A 16,354-nucleotide genomic window follows, 5' to 3' on the forward strand; every position below is an offset into this window, starting at 1 on the left:
TCTGTTTTTACAGTTACAATCAATGTTTTGCTCGAATATATTCAATTACACAATATATCTTAATTTTTGCGTGCCCTGTTGAGCCATTCGCCAGGAAATATAACCTCATAGTGAGTGACTAGAGATTTATCCATGTCTGAACAAGTCTAAAGGCTGGAGATTCAGCTGGGGCCAGTCATGTTCACTACTGCCTGGAAGTGTATGTGGGCAAGACCACATTGTGCCCTAAGTTCTGGGGGTCCAGTACCTATGCAGCATTCATGTAGGAGGACATAAGCCACTGACCTGAGCCTAACTAGAAATGACTGGGCCACACAGCAAATTTTTACCGGGCCCCCTCCCCTAGCAACTTCTGAGTCATGTGCAACCCAGTCATGTGAGGGCCCCCCCAGGCTAGTCAAGATCGGGGTCGCCCTTTTCGGGCAGGTGCTCTGTGTAGATGGGCAGAATGCAAACAGTCCCCTTCCCCTTCTTATAGGGCACAGCTCCAAATCGCCTCTACAGACACTACGTCCTCCTATCCGACATCACCCAATTCAAGCGGATAACTCCTCCGTGTTGATCTTAGTCGTCTGTTTGGTCTGGTAAGACTGCTTGCACCCTCACAGGTGGAGCAGATTTTCTTTATTTTACTACCAGCATTGGGGTACCAGGCTTGGACCCCCCCCCTCTATGTTTGTCATGTTGATGCATCTTTGTGGTGTATTTTAACTGCATATTCAATGAAAAGTAATATTTTAATAAGCATATTTTCCCCCCCTCCCTCTCAGTGGGCCACTTTGGTAGTCAAGATCACGCTCTAAGACGAGGCTCGGCAGTCGCTTCGTCCATTTCCTACAGTGTCACTGTATGTAATGTCTTTTAGTCCTCCTCCTAGGTGGGCCCCTTCTGAGTTCCTCTGCTTCATATATATATATATATATATATATATATATATATATATATATATATATAGTACAGACCAAAAGTTTGGACACACCTTCTCATTCAAAGAGTTTTCTTTATTTTCATGACTATGAAAATTGCAGATTCACACTGAAGGCATCAAAACTATGAATTAACACATGTGGAATTATATACATAACAAAAAAGTGTGAAACAACTGAAAATATGTCATATTCTAGGTTCTTCAAAGTAGTCACCTTTTGCTTTGATTACTGCTTTGCACACTCTTGGCATTCTCTTGATGAGCTTCAAGAGGTAGTCACCTGAAATGGTTTTCACTTCACAGGTGTGCCCTGTCAGGTTTAATAAGTGGGATTTCTTGCCTTTTATAAATGGGGTTGGGACCATCAGTTGCGTTGTGGATAAGTCAGGTGGATACACAGCTGATAGTCCTACTGAATAGACTATTAGAATTTGTATTATGGCTAGAAAAAAGCAGCTAAGTAAAGAAAATGAGTGGCCATCATTACTTTAAGAAATGAAGGTCAGTCAGTCTGAAAAATTTGGAAAACTTTGAAAGTGTCCCAAGTGCAGTCACAAAAACCATCAAGCGCTACAAAGAAACTGGCTCACATGCGGACCGCCCCAGGAAAGGAAGACCAAGAGTCACCTCTGCTGCGGAGGATAAGTTCATCCGAGTCACCAGCCTCAGAAATCGCAGGTCAACAGCAGCTCAAATTAGAGACCAGGTCAATGCCACACAGAGTTCTAGCAGCAGACACATCTCTAGAACAACTGTTAAGAGGAGACTGTGTGAATCAGGCCTTCATGGTAGAATATCTGCTAGGAAACCACTGCTAAGGACAGGAAACAAGCAGAAGAGACTTGTTTGGGCTAAAGAACACAAGGAATGGACATTAGACCAGTGGAAATCTGTGCTTTGGTCTGATGAGTCCAAATTTTAGATCTTTGGTTCAAACCACCGTGTCTTTGTGCGACACAGAAAAGGTGAACGGATGGACTCTACATGCCTGGTTCCCACCGTGAAGCATGGAGGAGGTGTGATGGTGTGGGGGTGCTTTGCTGGTGACACTGTTGGGGATTTATTCAAAATTGAAGGCATACTGAACCAGCATGGCTACCACAGCATCTTGCAGCGGCATGCTATTCCATCCGGTTTGCGTTTAGTTGGACCATCATTTATTTTTCAACAGGACAATGACCCCAAACACACCTCCAGGCTGTGTAAGGGCTATTTTACCATGAAGGAGAGTGATGGGGTGCTGCGCCAGATGACCTGGCCTCCACAGTCACCGGGCCTGAAGCCAATCGAGATGGTTTGGGGTGAGCTGGACCGCAGAGTGAAGGCAAATGGGGCCAACAAGTGCTAAGCATCTCTGGGAACTCCTTCAAGACTGTTGGAAGACCATTTCAGGTGACTACCTCTTGAAGCTCATCAAGAGAATGGCAAGAGTGTGCAAAGCAGTAATCAAAGCAAAAGGTGGCTACTTTGAAGAACCTAGAATATGACATATTTTCAGTTGTTTCACACTTTTTTGTTATGTATATAATTCCACATGTGTTAATTCATAGTTTTGATGCCTTCAGTGTGAATCTACAATTTTCATAGTCCTGAAAATAAAGAAAACTCTTTGAATGAGAAGGTGTGTCCAAACTTTTGGTCTGTACTGTGATATATATATATATGCCCCTGGCTCATGTAAAGGAAACATACATTTACTTAAAGCAAGCCCCTCAGTCAGACTGCGCCAGTGCACAAGGTCCTGTAGTGTCCTGTGGGGCACACAGGGTCGTGGGATAGCAGCAAGAGGACCATGAGGACCTTGACTGGAAGCATCACCCATTATCTGAGTGGCACCAGAGTAAGGAGAAGCAGTGCTGGAGGAAAAGGACAAAGGGATGAGCACCAGGACAATTAAATAATGGAGGAGACTGAGTGGGTATATAAGTGGTGACAGGCAAGTTGCTAGCAGAGCACCACACAGTACACTACTCATACTCAAGGAGCACAATAGGTCGTAGTGTATAGGAGTGGGGGCACAGAGGCATCAAAACAGGAGAGTGGACATGGGGGTGGTCTTAGTTTAAAGGATGGGGAACAAGGAAGTTCATATATAGGAGTGGGGGACATTGGGGGCGTCACAGTCTATAGAAGGGGGGCAGAGGAGTGGGTCATAGTTAATAAGGGAGGGAACATGTTGAGGTCATAGTATATTGGGGACACAGGGGGGGTCGTCTCAGCATATTGGTAATATTCGTTTACAGTATAGTCGTTTTTTCAGAATTTCTGTAGTGTTATTTATTCAGCATCAGTATGGTCATGTTTTCTATTCACTGCATGGTAGACGTTGACACCACTGACCACTAGGACCAGGCTGTAAATAAGCAGCAATGCCTTGTCTACATTTCACTATGATCATAATTTATATTAATAATTCTGGCCCCACTCATTAATAAATGAGGGCCCATGTATTGATGTAATGCCACTGGCAGTATAAGAAGTAAATCACCAGCAAAGTTTGAATTCCCTTTATGCAAACAGCAATAATAATTGTTCATTACCTGAGATTAGCTATGTCATTAGGAATCGTAGTAATGTTATTATAGGACACATCCAGCACCTGCAGATTTGGCAATAGAAACAACCTATAGAGAAAGCAAAAATATCACTTGTCAAAGAAACATTGAGACAGGACGCTGATGTAGTGCGGAACAAGACAAGTTAGGTTTTCTGCTTAAAACAATCCAATAATATTATGAAACATATTGTATTTGGCTCATATTATGCACTGTATTAGGCTGAGTTCACAGGGGCGAGATTTCCGCGCGGGTGCAATGCGGGAGGTGATTGCATTGCACCCGCACTGAATCTGGACCCATTCATTTCTATGGGGCTGTGCACATGAGATGTGATTTTCACGCATCACTTATGCGTTGCGTGAAAATCGCAGCATGCTCTATATTGTGCGTTTATCACGCAACGCAGGCCCCATAGAAGTGAATGGGGCTGAGTGAAAATCGCAAGCAAGTGCGGATACGGTGCGATTTTCACGCATGGTTGCTAGGTGACAGTCTATTCACTGTATTATTTTCCCTTATAACATGGTTATAAGGGAAAATAATAGCATTCTGAATACGGAATGCTTAGTAGGTGGTCAATTGAGGGTTAAAAAAAAAAAAATCATTAACTCACCTTCTCCTCTTGATCGCGTAGTTGCCGGCCTCTTTACTTCTTTAATGATGAGCTGCCGGCTAAAGGACCTGTGGTGACGTCAGATCACATGCTCCAATCACATTGTGCCCTAATCTGACGTCACCACAGGTCATTTAGCCGGCAGCTCATCATTAAAGTAGTAAAGAAGAGACTGGCAACTACGCGATCAAGAGAAGGTGAGTTAATTATATATATTTTTTTAACCCTCAATTGACCACCTACTAAGACTTCTGTATTCGGAATGCTATTATTTTCCCTTATAACCATGTTATAAGGGAAAATAATAACATCTACACAACACCGAACCCAAACCTGAACTTCTGTGAAGAAGTTTGGGTCTGGGTACCAGAGTCAGTTTTTTATCACGTGCGTGCAAAACACATTGCACCCGCACGATAAAAACTGAACATCGGAACGCAATCGCAGTCAAAACTGACTGCAATTGCGTACCTACTCGCGCGGGTTTGCCGCAATACACCGGGACGCATCCGGACCTAATCCAGACATGCCCGTGTGAACCCAGCCTTAGGCTTATAATGGTAACCAGTTGTCAAATAAACAGCATATTCATTCTTACATTACTCAACTGCCTCTACATTATAAACATGATTGCTGTATAATAAAAAGAAAACTATTTTATGCAAACATAGAAAGTTATTTAAAATTCAGGCAAAGGTATGATATCTTCCAAAGTCTAGTAGAGGCAAAACAAATATGTTTTGATATTATATATAGTAATACACATATTATACACAGTTGAGTCACATTATTATGTCCAATTCCTACTTTCAACGTTGGCAGCACATAGCTCATGGAGGAAGTCATGTGTTGTGAGCTGGCATGGTGGGTACATAACAGAAAAATAGAAAATAGACATCTGTCCATCCAGTTCAGCCCGTTATCCTGCAAGTTGATCCAGAAGCAAAAAATGAGGTAGAAGCTAATTTTCCTCATTTTAGGGGAAAAAATTTGAAAAGGGATGATTATCGGATTATGGGCCAAGGGTGTCAGTATTTCTAAGACATGCGCAGTTTGGGAACTGTTTTCGTGCAGCTGTAGTGAAAGTAATTTGTGTGAGAGAGGTTTTTATATTAAATGTGTAAATCTGGTATTACTTAAACTTGACCACTAGAGGGCAGCTAATTAGCTATATAAGCCTCATGATCTTTTTCTTTGATCCAAAATCACTGTGGGAGGAGGATGAAAGTTTGCAGCATTTAAATGTACCAATACACTCAGGACTAAAGTTACAGATCTTAGTCAGGGAGCCAATTACCTCTGCCTAAGTAACACCCCTTTTGTCTGTCATACCTGCTATAAAAGAGAATGTATCTTTAATAAAAAACAGGAGTTTTTGCATACAATACCAATGTTCTGGTGTTTATGTGAATCTGTATGAGCGCTTATACTTCTAATTGATTTGGCACCACACAAAGAAGATGAAAATAAATTGCTAGAGTGGCGATGGCCGTATAATAAGAGGAAAAATGGCACCATTGTGAATAAGCAACGTGGAAACTGTGGCCACTGATGGGAGAAGTGAATGTTGGCTATGAAGGTGTGTCAGGATGGACAGACCCGCTACAGTGGAGCAGCTCACCACCAAAATTAACCAGGGAGCTACCAGAAGTGTGTCCAAAACAACAGTACAGAGAACCCTGATGCATATGGGGTGCTGAAACAGATGGGTGGTCCCTGCACCTCCGCTAATGAAGCTGCATTGGCAGAAAAGGCTTCAATTTTCCCGGTAGTATCAGAATTGGATCTCCAGTGATTGCCAAAGAGTTGCCTTCTCTGATGAGTTTTCTCCTTTATCGAATGGAACATGAAACAGAGAACAAACACCCTGCAACCACTGATCAGAACACAAGCTGGCAGTGGCAGCGTTATGGTCTGGGGAATGTTTTCGTGGCATTGCCTGGGCCCACTCATCCATGTGGAAGGCACTCTCAACTGATTTGGGTATGACTTCATCTTTGCAGATCATGTGAACCCAATTAAGCATCTGTGGGACCACCTCGATCATTGTGTTTGCTCTATGGATCTTCCGCCATGCACCCTCCAGCAGCTGTGGGATGCACTGCCGTCAGCATGGCTCCAGATACCCGTGACAACCTACCAGGACCTTATCGAGTCACTCCCAGCCCGTCTAGTTGATGTCTGTGTGGCACATGGCGATTACTCTGGATATTAGCTGGTAGTCAGAATAATGTGACTGGACTGTGGAAAATAGATATTATCCAATAATACATGTACATTAATATTATGTCCCATTGTGTACTATTTTTGTGGGCTACATTCACTGTCAACATGTTATACACACTGGGTGGGGTTTTTAACAATCTCCCCCTACCTACCATTGTTGTACTCATTGGTGGTACTAAACTGCAGCGCTCCAGGAGCATTCCTCAGACGTGGAACTGATCCACCAGAAGTAGGATCTACTGCTTGTCACTTGGTCCCTAAAATTCCAGTTCTTCAATGCTTTACCAATGCATCTTTAGTGTTTTGGAAAATCAGACTTCATATAGTACATGACAATCTCTTTCTAACAAAGCTACAACTAGCCTTGTACCGCACATGGACCCAGAGATCTCCCCATTCGTTGTTTAAAATGCACTGCTAGACTGCGCAGACCGGAAGGAGGGATCCGGCATTCCAGTATTTTTAATCCCGGATCCGGCACTAATACATTTCAATGTAAATTAATGCCGGCAACTGATCCGGAATTTTGGACTGAGAGAATACCGCAGCATGCTGCCGTATTTCCTCCATCCAAAACGCTGTTCAGTGACATACTGATGCATCCTGAACGGATTTCTCTCCATTCAGAATGCATGGGGATGAAACTGATCAGTTCTTTTCTGGTATTGAGCCCCTATGATGGAACTCAGTGCTGGAAAAGAAAAACGCTAGTGTTAAAGTACCCTAACAGTAGATACAGCAGGTGGAAGTTGAAGGATGGCACTGAGCATGTGTGACCACCTCAGCGAGACGTACAGAGAAATAAGGCAGAGAACAAATAGCAGATAGCACTATGCACACAGACTTTGTTGAATAATTGAGTGGCTTTACTAAATGAAATACAAGACAGTTTAGGCTACTTTCACATCTCCGTCATGGATCAGCAAAAACGCTTCCGTTAGGATAATACAACCCGCTGCATCCATTGTATTATTTCTAAAATGACCAAGACGTTTTCTTTTGTGTCTGATAAAAACGCATCCGGCACCACTGACTTAGGCCGAATGCACACGGACGTTGTTCACGGCCGTGAGTGGTCGGTGGAACCGCGGCCTGGATTCCTGCTGAGTGCAGGAGCGCACGGCGTCATGGGTTGCTATGACGCCGTGTGCTTCCTGCTGCCGGCACAGTACAGTAATACACTGGTATAGATCATACCAGTGTATTACTGTACTGTGGCGGCAGCAGGAAGCACACAGCGTCATAGCAACCCATGACGCCGTGCGCTCCTGCACTCAGCAGGAATCCAGGCTGCAGTTCCACCGACCACTCACGGCCGTGAACAACGTCCGTGTGCATTCGGCCTTACTTTGTGTTTCATGCTGGATCTGTCTTGCTTCGTATCCTATGATGCACTTAAAAACGCTGCTTGCAGCACTTATGTGTGCGTCATAAGAATGCAACGAAGTGGAACGGAATGCATTCTGGTGGATTCCGCTCAGTTTTGTCCAATGAATGGAGACAAAACTGAAGAGTTTTCCTCTGGTTTTGAGATCCTTTGATGGATGATCTCAATACTGGAAAGAAAAACGCAGATGTGAAAGTAGCCTTACAAAAGTTTAGATCCAGCTGCTGATGTAGAATATTTTTTGTGGGACAACCCCTTTAAGTGTAGCTATGTGTTCTTTTTTTTAAATACATACAGTAACTATAACCATTTCAAAATTCTGAGAGAATCATACCCAGCAGGAAGAGATGTCAATGAGCAAAATGATACAGTGAAAGTTCGGAGCTTCTTCAGCTTGTGGATACCGTATGGGATCTCCTTGATTGGGTTGTTTCTTAGTTTAAGTGATTCCAAATGTTCAAGATTGTACACCTAAAAACATGGAGGCAAATGATCCACCTTAGACATAGTAAGGGTACGGTCACACGTGGCGAATATGCTGCGGATTTTCCACATTAGAACTAAAATTTAGAAAATCCGAAGCATAGGCAGGAAGCAGGAGTGGTAAAGGCGGCGAGATTTTTAAAAAAAATCACATTCACATACTCTGCAGCATGTCACGTTATACTGCATATTTTGAGGCTGATTTTGCTCGGGTGAAATTCCTGCAGATAAGCGGTGGGTTTTCCACTGTGAAAAATCCTAAGCAGAGGCGTGTGGATGTAGCCTATGAAATAATGCCAAATTTAGAATTTGAACCCCTTGGGAGCCAGCCTATTTTGGGCTTTCAGAACCAATTCTTTTTTTATAAACACATTTCAATAACTTTTTAATTTTTTAGTTGACAAAGACCAGTTGTAGATATTATTGGCACAATTGGGGTACATATTATTTAATTAGTAATTTTTTGGGGGTGGGGTGTGGAAGGGGAAAAAACAGCAATTCTGCCATTGCTTTTTTGTTGAATTTTTTTTATACAAAACTGTGTGATACTGTTTAATGTGTTTTCTTTTTTGTTCTTAAAATTGCAGCAGTATCAAATATCTATTTTTTCTTCTATTTGTAAAATATTAAATATTTTTTTAATGAAAAATAGGCAGTATTGCTTGAGTGTAAAACTCACTCACTGCAGGGGTCACACACTTAGATGCTGCATTAAACCTCATTCACACGTCAGTGTTCCACGGATGTGTGCTGTATGTGTTCTCCACGGACAGCACACGTCCCGATTCATTTTAATGCGTGTGTTCACACATCAGTGTTTTCCGCATGGATGCATGCTCTATTTTGTTCACGAATCCATCACGTCCATTATAGTCTTATCGGTCCGTGAAAACCACGGATGCAACACAGATGCCATCCGTCTTGTATCCGTGTTTCACAGATCATTAGGAAGAGATGCTTTGAAAATTATTTTTCAGCTGTTCAGTGTCAGTGAAACATGGATGGCACACGGACAGCAAAAAACGGACCCAACACGGATAAATCAGGCTTTATCTAGAGGGGTACACCCACACTGCTCACTCCCCAATACTTTGCCAATACTTGCAGTGGGTGTGATTGCAGTGAGAGAAGGGGGAACCATGACACCACTGTCCTGGGCAAATCAGCAGACCCCGAGTCACATCCTGATGGAAAGTGGCACGACTTAGAGAAGGATCATAACTGATTTGGTGATAGAAACTATTCAGTTCTATGGGACACGGTCTGATGCCACAGTGCATCAGTTTTCAGCATTTTCATCATGATCGGTTTTACTACAGGATCAGAAATGATACGCTAGAATGCCAAGCTCCATAAAATGAGCACAGCCTTGATCGACTTACCACCGCTAACCAGATTAGTAAATGCAATGAAATGGAATCAAACTGTGGCTGCAAAGGACAAAACTGATTTTTTAGGGATATGTTAGGATGGTTTTCACATCCCCTTTTCAGAACATATATACATGTCAACATAAAGAGCCATCCTGCAATGTGCAAGTAATGTGTCTATTGATTTTACCATGTTCACATCACTTTTATTGTATACACAGGCGTTATACACAAAGGACTATTCCCCAATGTACACTGTATATCTCCAATGTATGCCACCCTATAGACATACAGTGGCAAACAGGTGAAACTCGAAAAATTAGAATATCGTGCAAAAGTTAATTTATTTCAGTAATGCAACTTAAAAGGTGAAACTAACACATGAGATAGACTCATTACATGCAAAGCGAGATATTTCAAGCCTTTATTTGTTATAATTTGGATGATTATGGCTTACAGCTTATGAAACCCCAAAGTCACAATCTCAGAAAATTAGAATATTACATAAAATCTATTTTAAAAAAACTATGTTAAATAGAAAAATGTCGGACCTCTGAAAAGTATAATCATGCACATGTACTCAGTTTGGGCTCCTTTTGCATCAATTACTGCCTCAGTGCGGCGTGGCATGGATGCTACCAGCCTATGGCACTGCTGAGGTGTTATTGAAGACCAGGACGCTTCACTAGCAGCCTTCAGCTCTCCTGCATTGTTCTGTCTGATGTCTCCATCTTTCTCTTGGCAGTGCCCTATAGATTCTCTATGGGGTCCAGGTCAGGCGAGTTTGCTGGCCAATCAAGCACAGTAATTCCATGGTCATTGATCCGTCTGTGTGTGGTGGCCCTTGATGCACTAACTCCAGCCTCAGTCCACTCCTTGTAAAAGTCCCCAACACTTTTGAATGGCGTTTTCCTGACAATCCTCCCCAGGCTGCGGTCGTCCCTGCTGCTTGTGCACCTTTTTCTTCCACTCTTGTCCCTTTCACATAACTTTCTATTAATGTGCTTTGATACAGCACTTTGGGAACATCCAACTTCTTTTGCAATTACCTTTTGAGGCTTTCCCTCCTTATGGAGGGTGTCAATGATGGGTTTTCTGCACAACTGTCAGGTCAGCAGTCTTTCCCATGATTGTGATTCCTACTGGACCAGACTGAGAGAAAATTTAAAGGCGCAGGTACCCTTTGCTCAGGGGGTATGGATTAATTAGCTGACTAGAGTGTGACACTTTGAGCCTAGAATATTGAACCTTTTCACAATATGCTAATTTTCTGAGATTGTGACTTTGGGGTTTTCATAATCTGTAAGCCAAAATCATCCAAATTATAACAAATAAAGGCTTGAAAGATCTCGCTTTGCATGTATCTCATATGTTAGTTTCACCTTTTAAGTTGCATTACTGAAATAAACTTTTGCACAATATTCAAATTATTCGAGTTTCACTTGTATGTCGGTCACTGGCCACATTGTCAAAAATGCCTCTGTAGGGTCCATGGGGGCTGATGGATAAATTCGGTTTATTCATTGCATCAGAAGCTTTCATGGCGAATACCAAACATGTTCACGTAGTGTGATGCGAAAGGAGGTGGAAGAGATCTGTCAAGTCAATGGTATTTTATTGAGAAACATACAAGTTTTTGTATTGTGAACTGACTACAAGACATGCACATCAAAAACTTCAGCTTACCTCTGTAGGGAACTGCCAAAACTCATTAAAGGAAAGGTTGAGGTAAAATAAAGAATTATACAAAGGTGTCAAATCTGGAAGCTTGGATATAAAGTATGCCTAAAAGAGAAAGATGTGTTTATAGGCGGTGAAAGTTTTATTAAAACTGCATTTTTCTGCAACTGCTGTACTGTCAAACACTCTATATGAGGAATCTTAACATTTTTTGGGCTGTAGACTAAATGATGTTACTAGCATTCAAAATATCTCACAGCGAGGTCTGGAAAAGGCCTCTGCCACCAGCAGTTCGGCACTGCTAGGGTTAACTTTCCCTGGCTCTTTGTGTGCATCTGTTTGTCTTATGTGTTCATTTGCTTTACTATATATTCAGAGTTGTGTGTCCTGCCCCTGTTGGTGCAAAAACATCTGTTTGGATCTGTTTAGATTCTACCTACGTGCTCTGTGTCTAAATTCTGACCTAAGTTCCGTTTGCCATTCCCCAGGGTCTGTTCCATGGATTTGCATGTATTCTGTGTGCCTGACCTTGTCTTGTTTAGGGCAAGTGGTTGCCAGCCTACTTTTCTGCCTTCTCTTCTGTCTATGTGCTTTGCCTGTGCCTCCGATGTGTAGCACGTTGCACTGGAGTCTCTGACCGGGTGTGTCAGCTGCCAACTATACAAGGACTATTCCAATAGGTAGCGGCCTGGTGGCTTCCCTGTACTGAAGACCAGATCTTTGTATTGGGGTTAAAGGGTGAAAACCCTGGGACCACCAGGATAACGCTCTCAGGACTAGCCCTACGTCAAAACGGTTAGTTAGCACAATGGGTCCATAACCATTGTCCGTAACAGATGGACTATTCTAAGGATAGGGCTTCAATATTAGAGGAGTGGCCAGCCCCTTCAGCAGAGACATAGCATATAAGACGTCTTACCTTTAGACTTAAAGCATGTCCTCCATTTACAAGGCACTCCAGCATCGCAAGATCACAGTGAGTTGCTAAGATTCTACTATGCTCATCATATAATGTTTGAGAATTCTGCAACTTCTGGGATCTAAAGAACTGATTAATGGAATCTTCTCCTACAAGAAACACAAGAGTTATATTACTAAAACCACTTGAGCCACCAGTTAGGCCTCGTTCACACGTCCGTGTTCAAATCCGTTAGCAGGTGGTCAATGATGCATCTGTGAAGCTATCCGTGAAGGATCCGTGTGTCCGTTTTTTGCTGCCCGTGTTTCACTGACACTGAACAGCTGAAAAATAATTTTCCAAAAAATCTCTTCTTAATGATTCGTAAAAACACGGATGGCATCTATGGTTTTCACGGACCCATAGACTATAATGGGCGTGATGGATCAGTCAACAAAACACAGCATGCATCTGTGCTAAAATCACTGACCCACGGACCGCGCTAAAACACTGATGTGTGAATACGCACATTAAAATGAATGGGGACGTGTACTGTCCGTGGAGAACACAAACAGCACACGTCCGTGAAACACTGATGTGTGAATGAGGCTTTACACTTTTTTAAATTAATACCTGTTATCAAGAACTTTTTCTTTTATAACAGGTCCACACTACATTTAGTACTACAGGGTTGTACCTGCTGAGAAGATGGTTACTACAGATGAACTAAGGCCCCTTTCACACGAGCATGACGGATTTGGTCCGGATGCGTTCAGTGAAACTCGCACCATTTTGCAAGCAAGTTCAGTCAGTTTTGTCTGCGATTGCGTTTAGTTGTTCAGTTTTTTCCACGCGGGTGCAATGCGTTCTGATGCGTTTTTCATGCCCGTGATAAAAAACTGAAGGTTTACAAACAACATCTCTTAGCAACCATCAGTGAAAAACACATCGCACCCGCACTTGCTTGCATTCACTTCTATGGGGCCAGGGCTGAGTGAAAAATGCAGACTATGGAACATGCTGCAATTTTCACGCAGAACTGATGCGTAAAAAACAACGCTCATGTACACAGACCCATTGAAATGAATGGGTCAGGATTCAGTGCGGGTGCTATGCGTTCAACTGACGCATTACACCCGCACGGAAAACTCGCTCTTGTGAAAGGGACCTAAAAGATGTAAGTCACTACTATACATAGCGATTTAAAGGGTCATCGAGTTTTGGTAAAACTTAGATCTTTCATAGAGACATAATCAAAAGCTTTGAGCCGTGAGACGCCCACCAAATGCTAGAACGAGGAGAGAGAAGCGTTCGTATCTCACACTCTTGCTCTTTGCTGCAGGAGACAAGACGGAAGTCTATGGGCCTGTCTTGATTCTGTCCTCTGCAGCGATATGTGAGCACTTCTCTCTCTCTCTCCTTGTTCTAGAGATCAGGGGGGTCTCAGCACTCACACGCCCCACCAATTAAAACTTTCCCTATGACATATCAAAAGTTTTACCAAAACTCACTGCCCCTTTAAGAACTGTATTGCCTTAAGATGACAGAAAGCACCACGATTCTAGTCCATCTATCTTCAGTTGTGTAATGGAATGACCACATACGGTGCTCCTTCTCTCCCTGGTTATAGATATGTCAGGAACAGTGAGATATAAGTTATATTATAAGAGGTATGGCAACATTATTTAAAGGGGTTGTCCAGGTTCAGAGTTGAACCTGGACACAACCCGATCTGCACCATGAATGAACGCTCAGATGCTCTCCCTTGCCCTGTGCTGAATCGCACAGGACAAGGGCTGTTTGTTTACATTTCAACACTGCTGGGCAGAGGCTTCCACCTAGCAGTGTTCCCGGTCATGTCATCGGCTCTAATGGGCGGTCTTTAGCGCTGCCCTAGCCTGTAAAAATAGGCTAAGGCAGCGCTACAGACTGCCCATTAGAGCCGATGACATCACCGGGAACACTGCTAGGTGGAAGCCTCCTCCTAGCTTACCCATGGAGAGCCCGGTACATGACCGGATTCAGCGCAGGGCAAAAAGGAGCGTAAGAAGCTCTCATGCGCCACTCGATCATGGTGAATGAATGCAGATCGGGTTGTGTCCGAATTCAACTCTGAACCCAGAAAACCCCTTTAATACCGAGTTTACTCAGCTTTCCACTGTTACCTAGTGTTTCATAGTTATAATGGGAGGATACTTACTCATACTTTTGCCTTCTTCCTCTTTTACCATTGCACGCTGCTGTTCTGTTAAGTACAAAAACACAGTATGGATAATTTTCCATGTATAAAAGAACACATTCTAGTAAAACGTGGTGCTGTATAAAGGGATCCTGCCTTCATACAGTATTTGGGGTTCCTAAACCACCAACATAGAATTGTACAGGATTGTAACAGGTTTGTAAAGCTAGAACTCTCTCCAAAGCCCTTTGACAGCATTTTAAGGGCTTCATATGTGGGTTTTCTTTAAGGACTGCACTTTTCCAATTTTCAAGCAAGGATTTTTTCAGTACTCATGTAATGTGTGAATTATGCAAGGGAACTGCTGTTGTGAATCTAAGGGCCAATCCACATTGAGTATCCACGTGGGAAAGAAGCAGCATTCCTTATCTTGGGACAGAATCTCCCAGTGAAATAAATGGGAAGTGTAAAAAAAAAAAAAATTGTGCTGTTTTTGGTGCAGACTCGCGCCATAAATAACAAGCTGAAAAAAAGGAATACAAGAAAAAATGCATGAAAACCATGTGAAAAGATGTGCTGAAAAAAAAAAACACTTGCTGAATTTTGTAGGTGGATTTTCAAAATCCGTCATGTAAACATACCCTAATAGAGTGCCAAGAGGTTGTCTGAGTGCAAAATTACATACTGGCAGGCGTATACATTAAATAAAAACAATATAGTAATCACCAGTTAAACTGCAACCGGCACGCTGCACCCTTCATAAATGCTCCAGTGTCCCCCTGCCGATCCTTGTTTACTTTCCAGGAGCAATGAGGAGCTGTACCAGCATGTAACCGCTGCAGCCAATCATAGGGACGGCACATCATTGCTCTGGAGATGTAAACAAGGATCATCGGGGATTACTGGAGCATAGGTGCTGAAGTGCGTGTGGAATTTAAGAGGTAAGTACAGACAGTATTTTGTATTTATTTTTTTCCCCAATTTTTTTTTTACATCACGGACAACACCATTGAGTCAGTCCTGTACAACAAAAGGCCATCAGTCTAAATAACTGAAGGTGCCTACATGAGTGCTGTGGTGATGTGAACGCTAAAGTGAATAAGGATCCCGGAAGAGGGGTATATCTCACCCAGGTTCCTCAACTGGGTGAGATAAGTAAAGTTCCAGAGTGGTGCTGGCTTCAGCAAGGCACAGTTACTGGAGCTATTTTGTTTAGTATTTAAGGGCTGGATTTTACTTGGTTTGGGAGCTAGGTTGGTAGAGGGAGCTGCCAATTCACCCCTCCCATTCCAGGGCAGATTTTCCCTAGCATGAGGAATCCCCAGGTGTAATCACCTGGGATCATTACTGGGGAGTAAAAGCCCATCCCAGACTGTCAGTTGGGGGCATGGTTACAAACAGAGGCCGGGTGAGGCTCTGGGTGTGTGGTTCCAGCCGGGCTAGGCTGAGAAACCACGAGGCTGGGACATAGCCTGGACTGACCGCGTTACAGCCTGGGAGGCTGGTATATGCTTGGCTGAGAAAGCTGGACGTGACACTGTGTCTGAACAGCACTCTATTGATGAGTCAGGGATTCTACTATATGTTTAGTTAGAGCCTAGCCGGGCAGGTGTTTGTTTTGTATTATGTTTGTTTTCCTGAGGTGCCAAATAAAAGCAATGTTTGGACCTTAAACTTGGTGTCTGGCGAAGATACTTGTGTGAATGACCCCCGGAGAAGAGCTTATCCCCCACAGTGCCCAAGGATCTCCTGACATTGCTGTCAGTGTTTTGGATACCTCCTGAACCTTGACTCTCCAACAGTAGTCCCCCATTGCAGAAGATTGTTTGGAAAGCTATACTATTTATTCTGAGTACAGAATACTCCCTTAATAGGAACCAGATGTTACAGATGTTTCAAACACTTAGGGCTCATGCACACGGCCATATGTATTTTGCAGTCCGCAAAACACGGATCCCCCAAAAAAATACAGATGACGTCCATGTGCATTCAGTATTTTGCGGAACGGAACAGTTGGTCCCTAGAAGAACAG

The 16,354-nt window shown here is 43.0% G+C and overlaps 1 protein-coding gene across 5 annotated transcripts in view; it reads right to left on the reverse strand.

Moving 5' to 3' along the window:
* The window catches only part of LRRC63 (leucine rich repeat containing 63), a 64,196-nt gene that overhangs the window by 9,406 nt on the left and 38,436 nt on the right, over positions 1 to 16,354 (reverse strand). For all 5 annotated transcript variants that reach the window (XM_044287013.1, XM_044287014.1, XM_044287016.1 and 2 more), the window contains exons 6-10: positions 14,344 to 14,388; positions 12,165 to 12,313; positions 11,252 to 11,350; positions 8,047 to 8,183; positions 3,469 to 3,552 (exon numbers count right to left, since the gene is read on the reverse strand). In XM_044287013.1, coding sequence (XP_044142948.1) covers positions 3,469 to 3,552; positions 8,047 to 8,183; positions 11,252 to 11,350; positions 12,165 to 12,313; positions 14,344 to 14,388 — 514 coding nt within the window. The remainder of the gene's footprint in view (positions 1 to 3,468; positions 3,553 to 8,046; positions 8,184 to 11,251; positions 11,351 to 12,164; positions 12,314 to 14,343; positions 14,389 to 16,354) is intronic.

Source organism: Bufo gargarizans, chromosome 3 (genome assembly GCF_014858855.1).
Source record: "Bufo gargarizans isolate SCDJY-AF-19 chromosome 3, ASM1485885v1, whole genome shotgun sequence".
Classification (NCBI taxonomy): domain Eukaryota; kingdom Metazoa; phylum Chordata; class Amphibia; order Anura; family Bufonidae; genus Bufo; species Bufo gargarizans.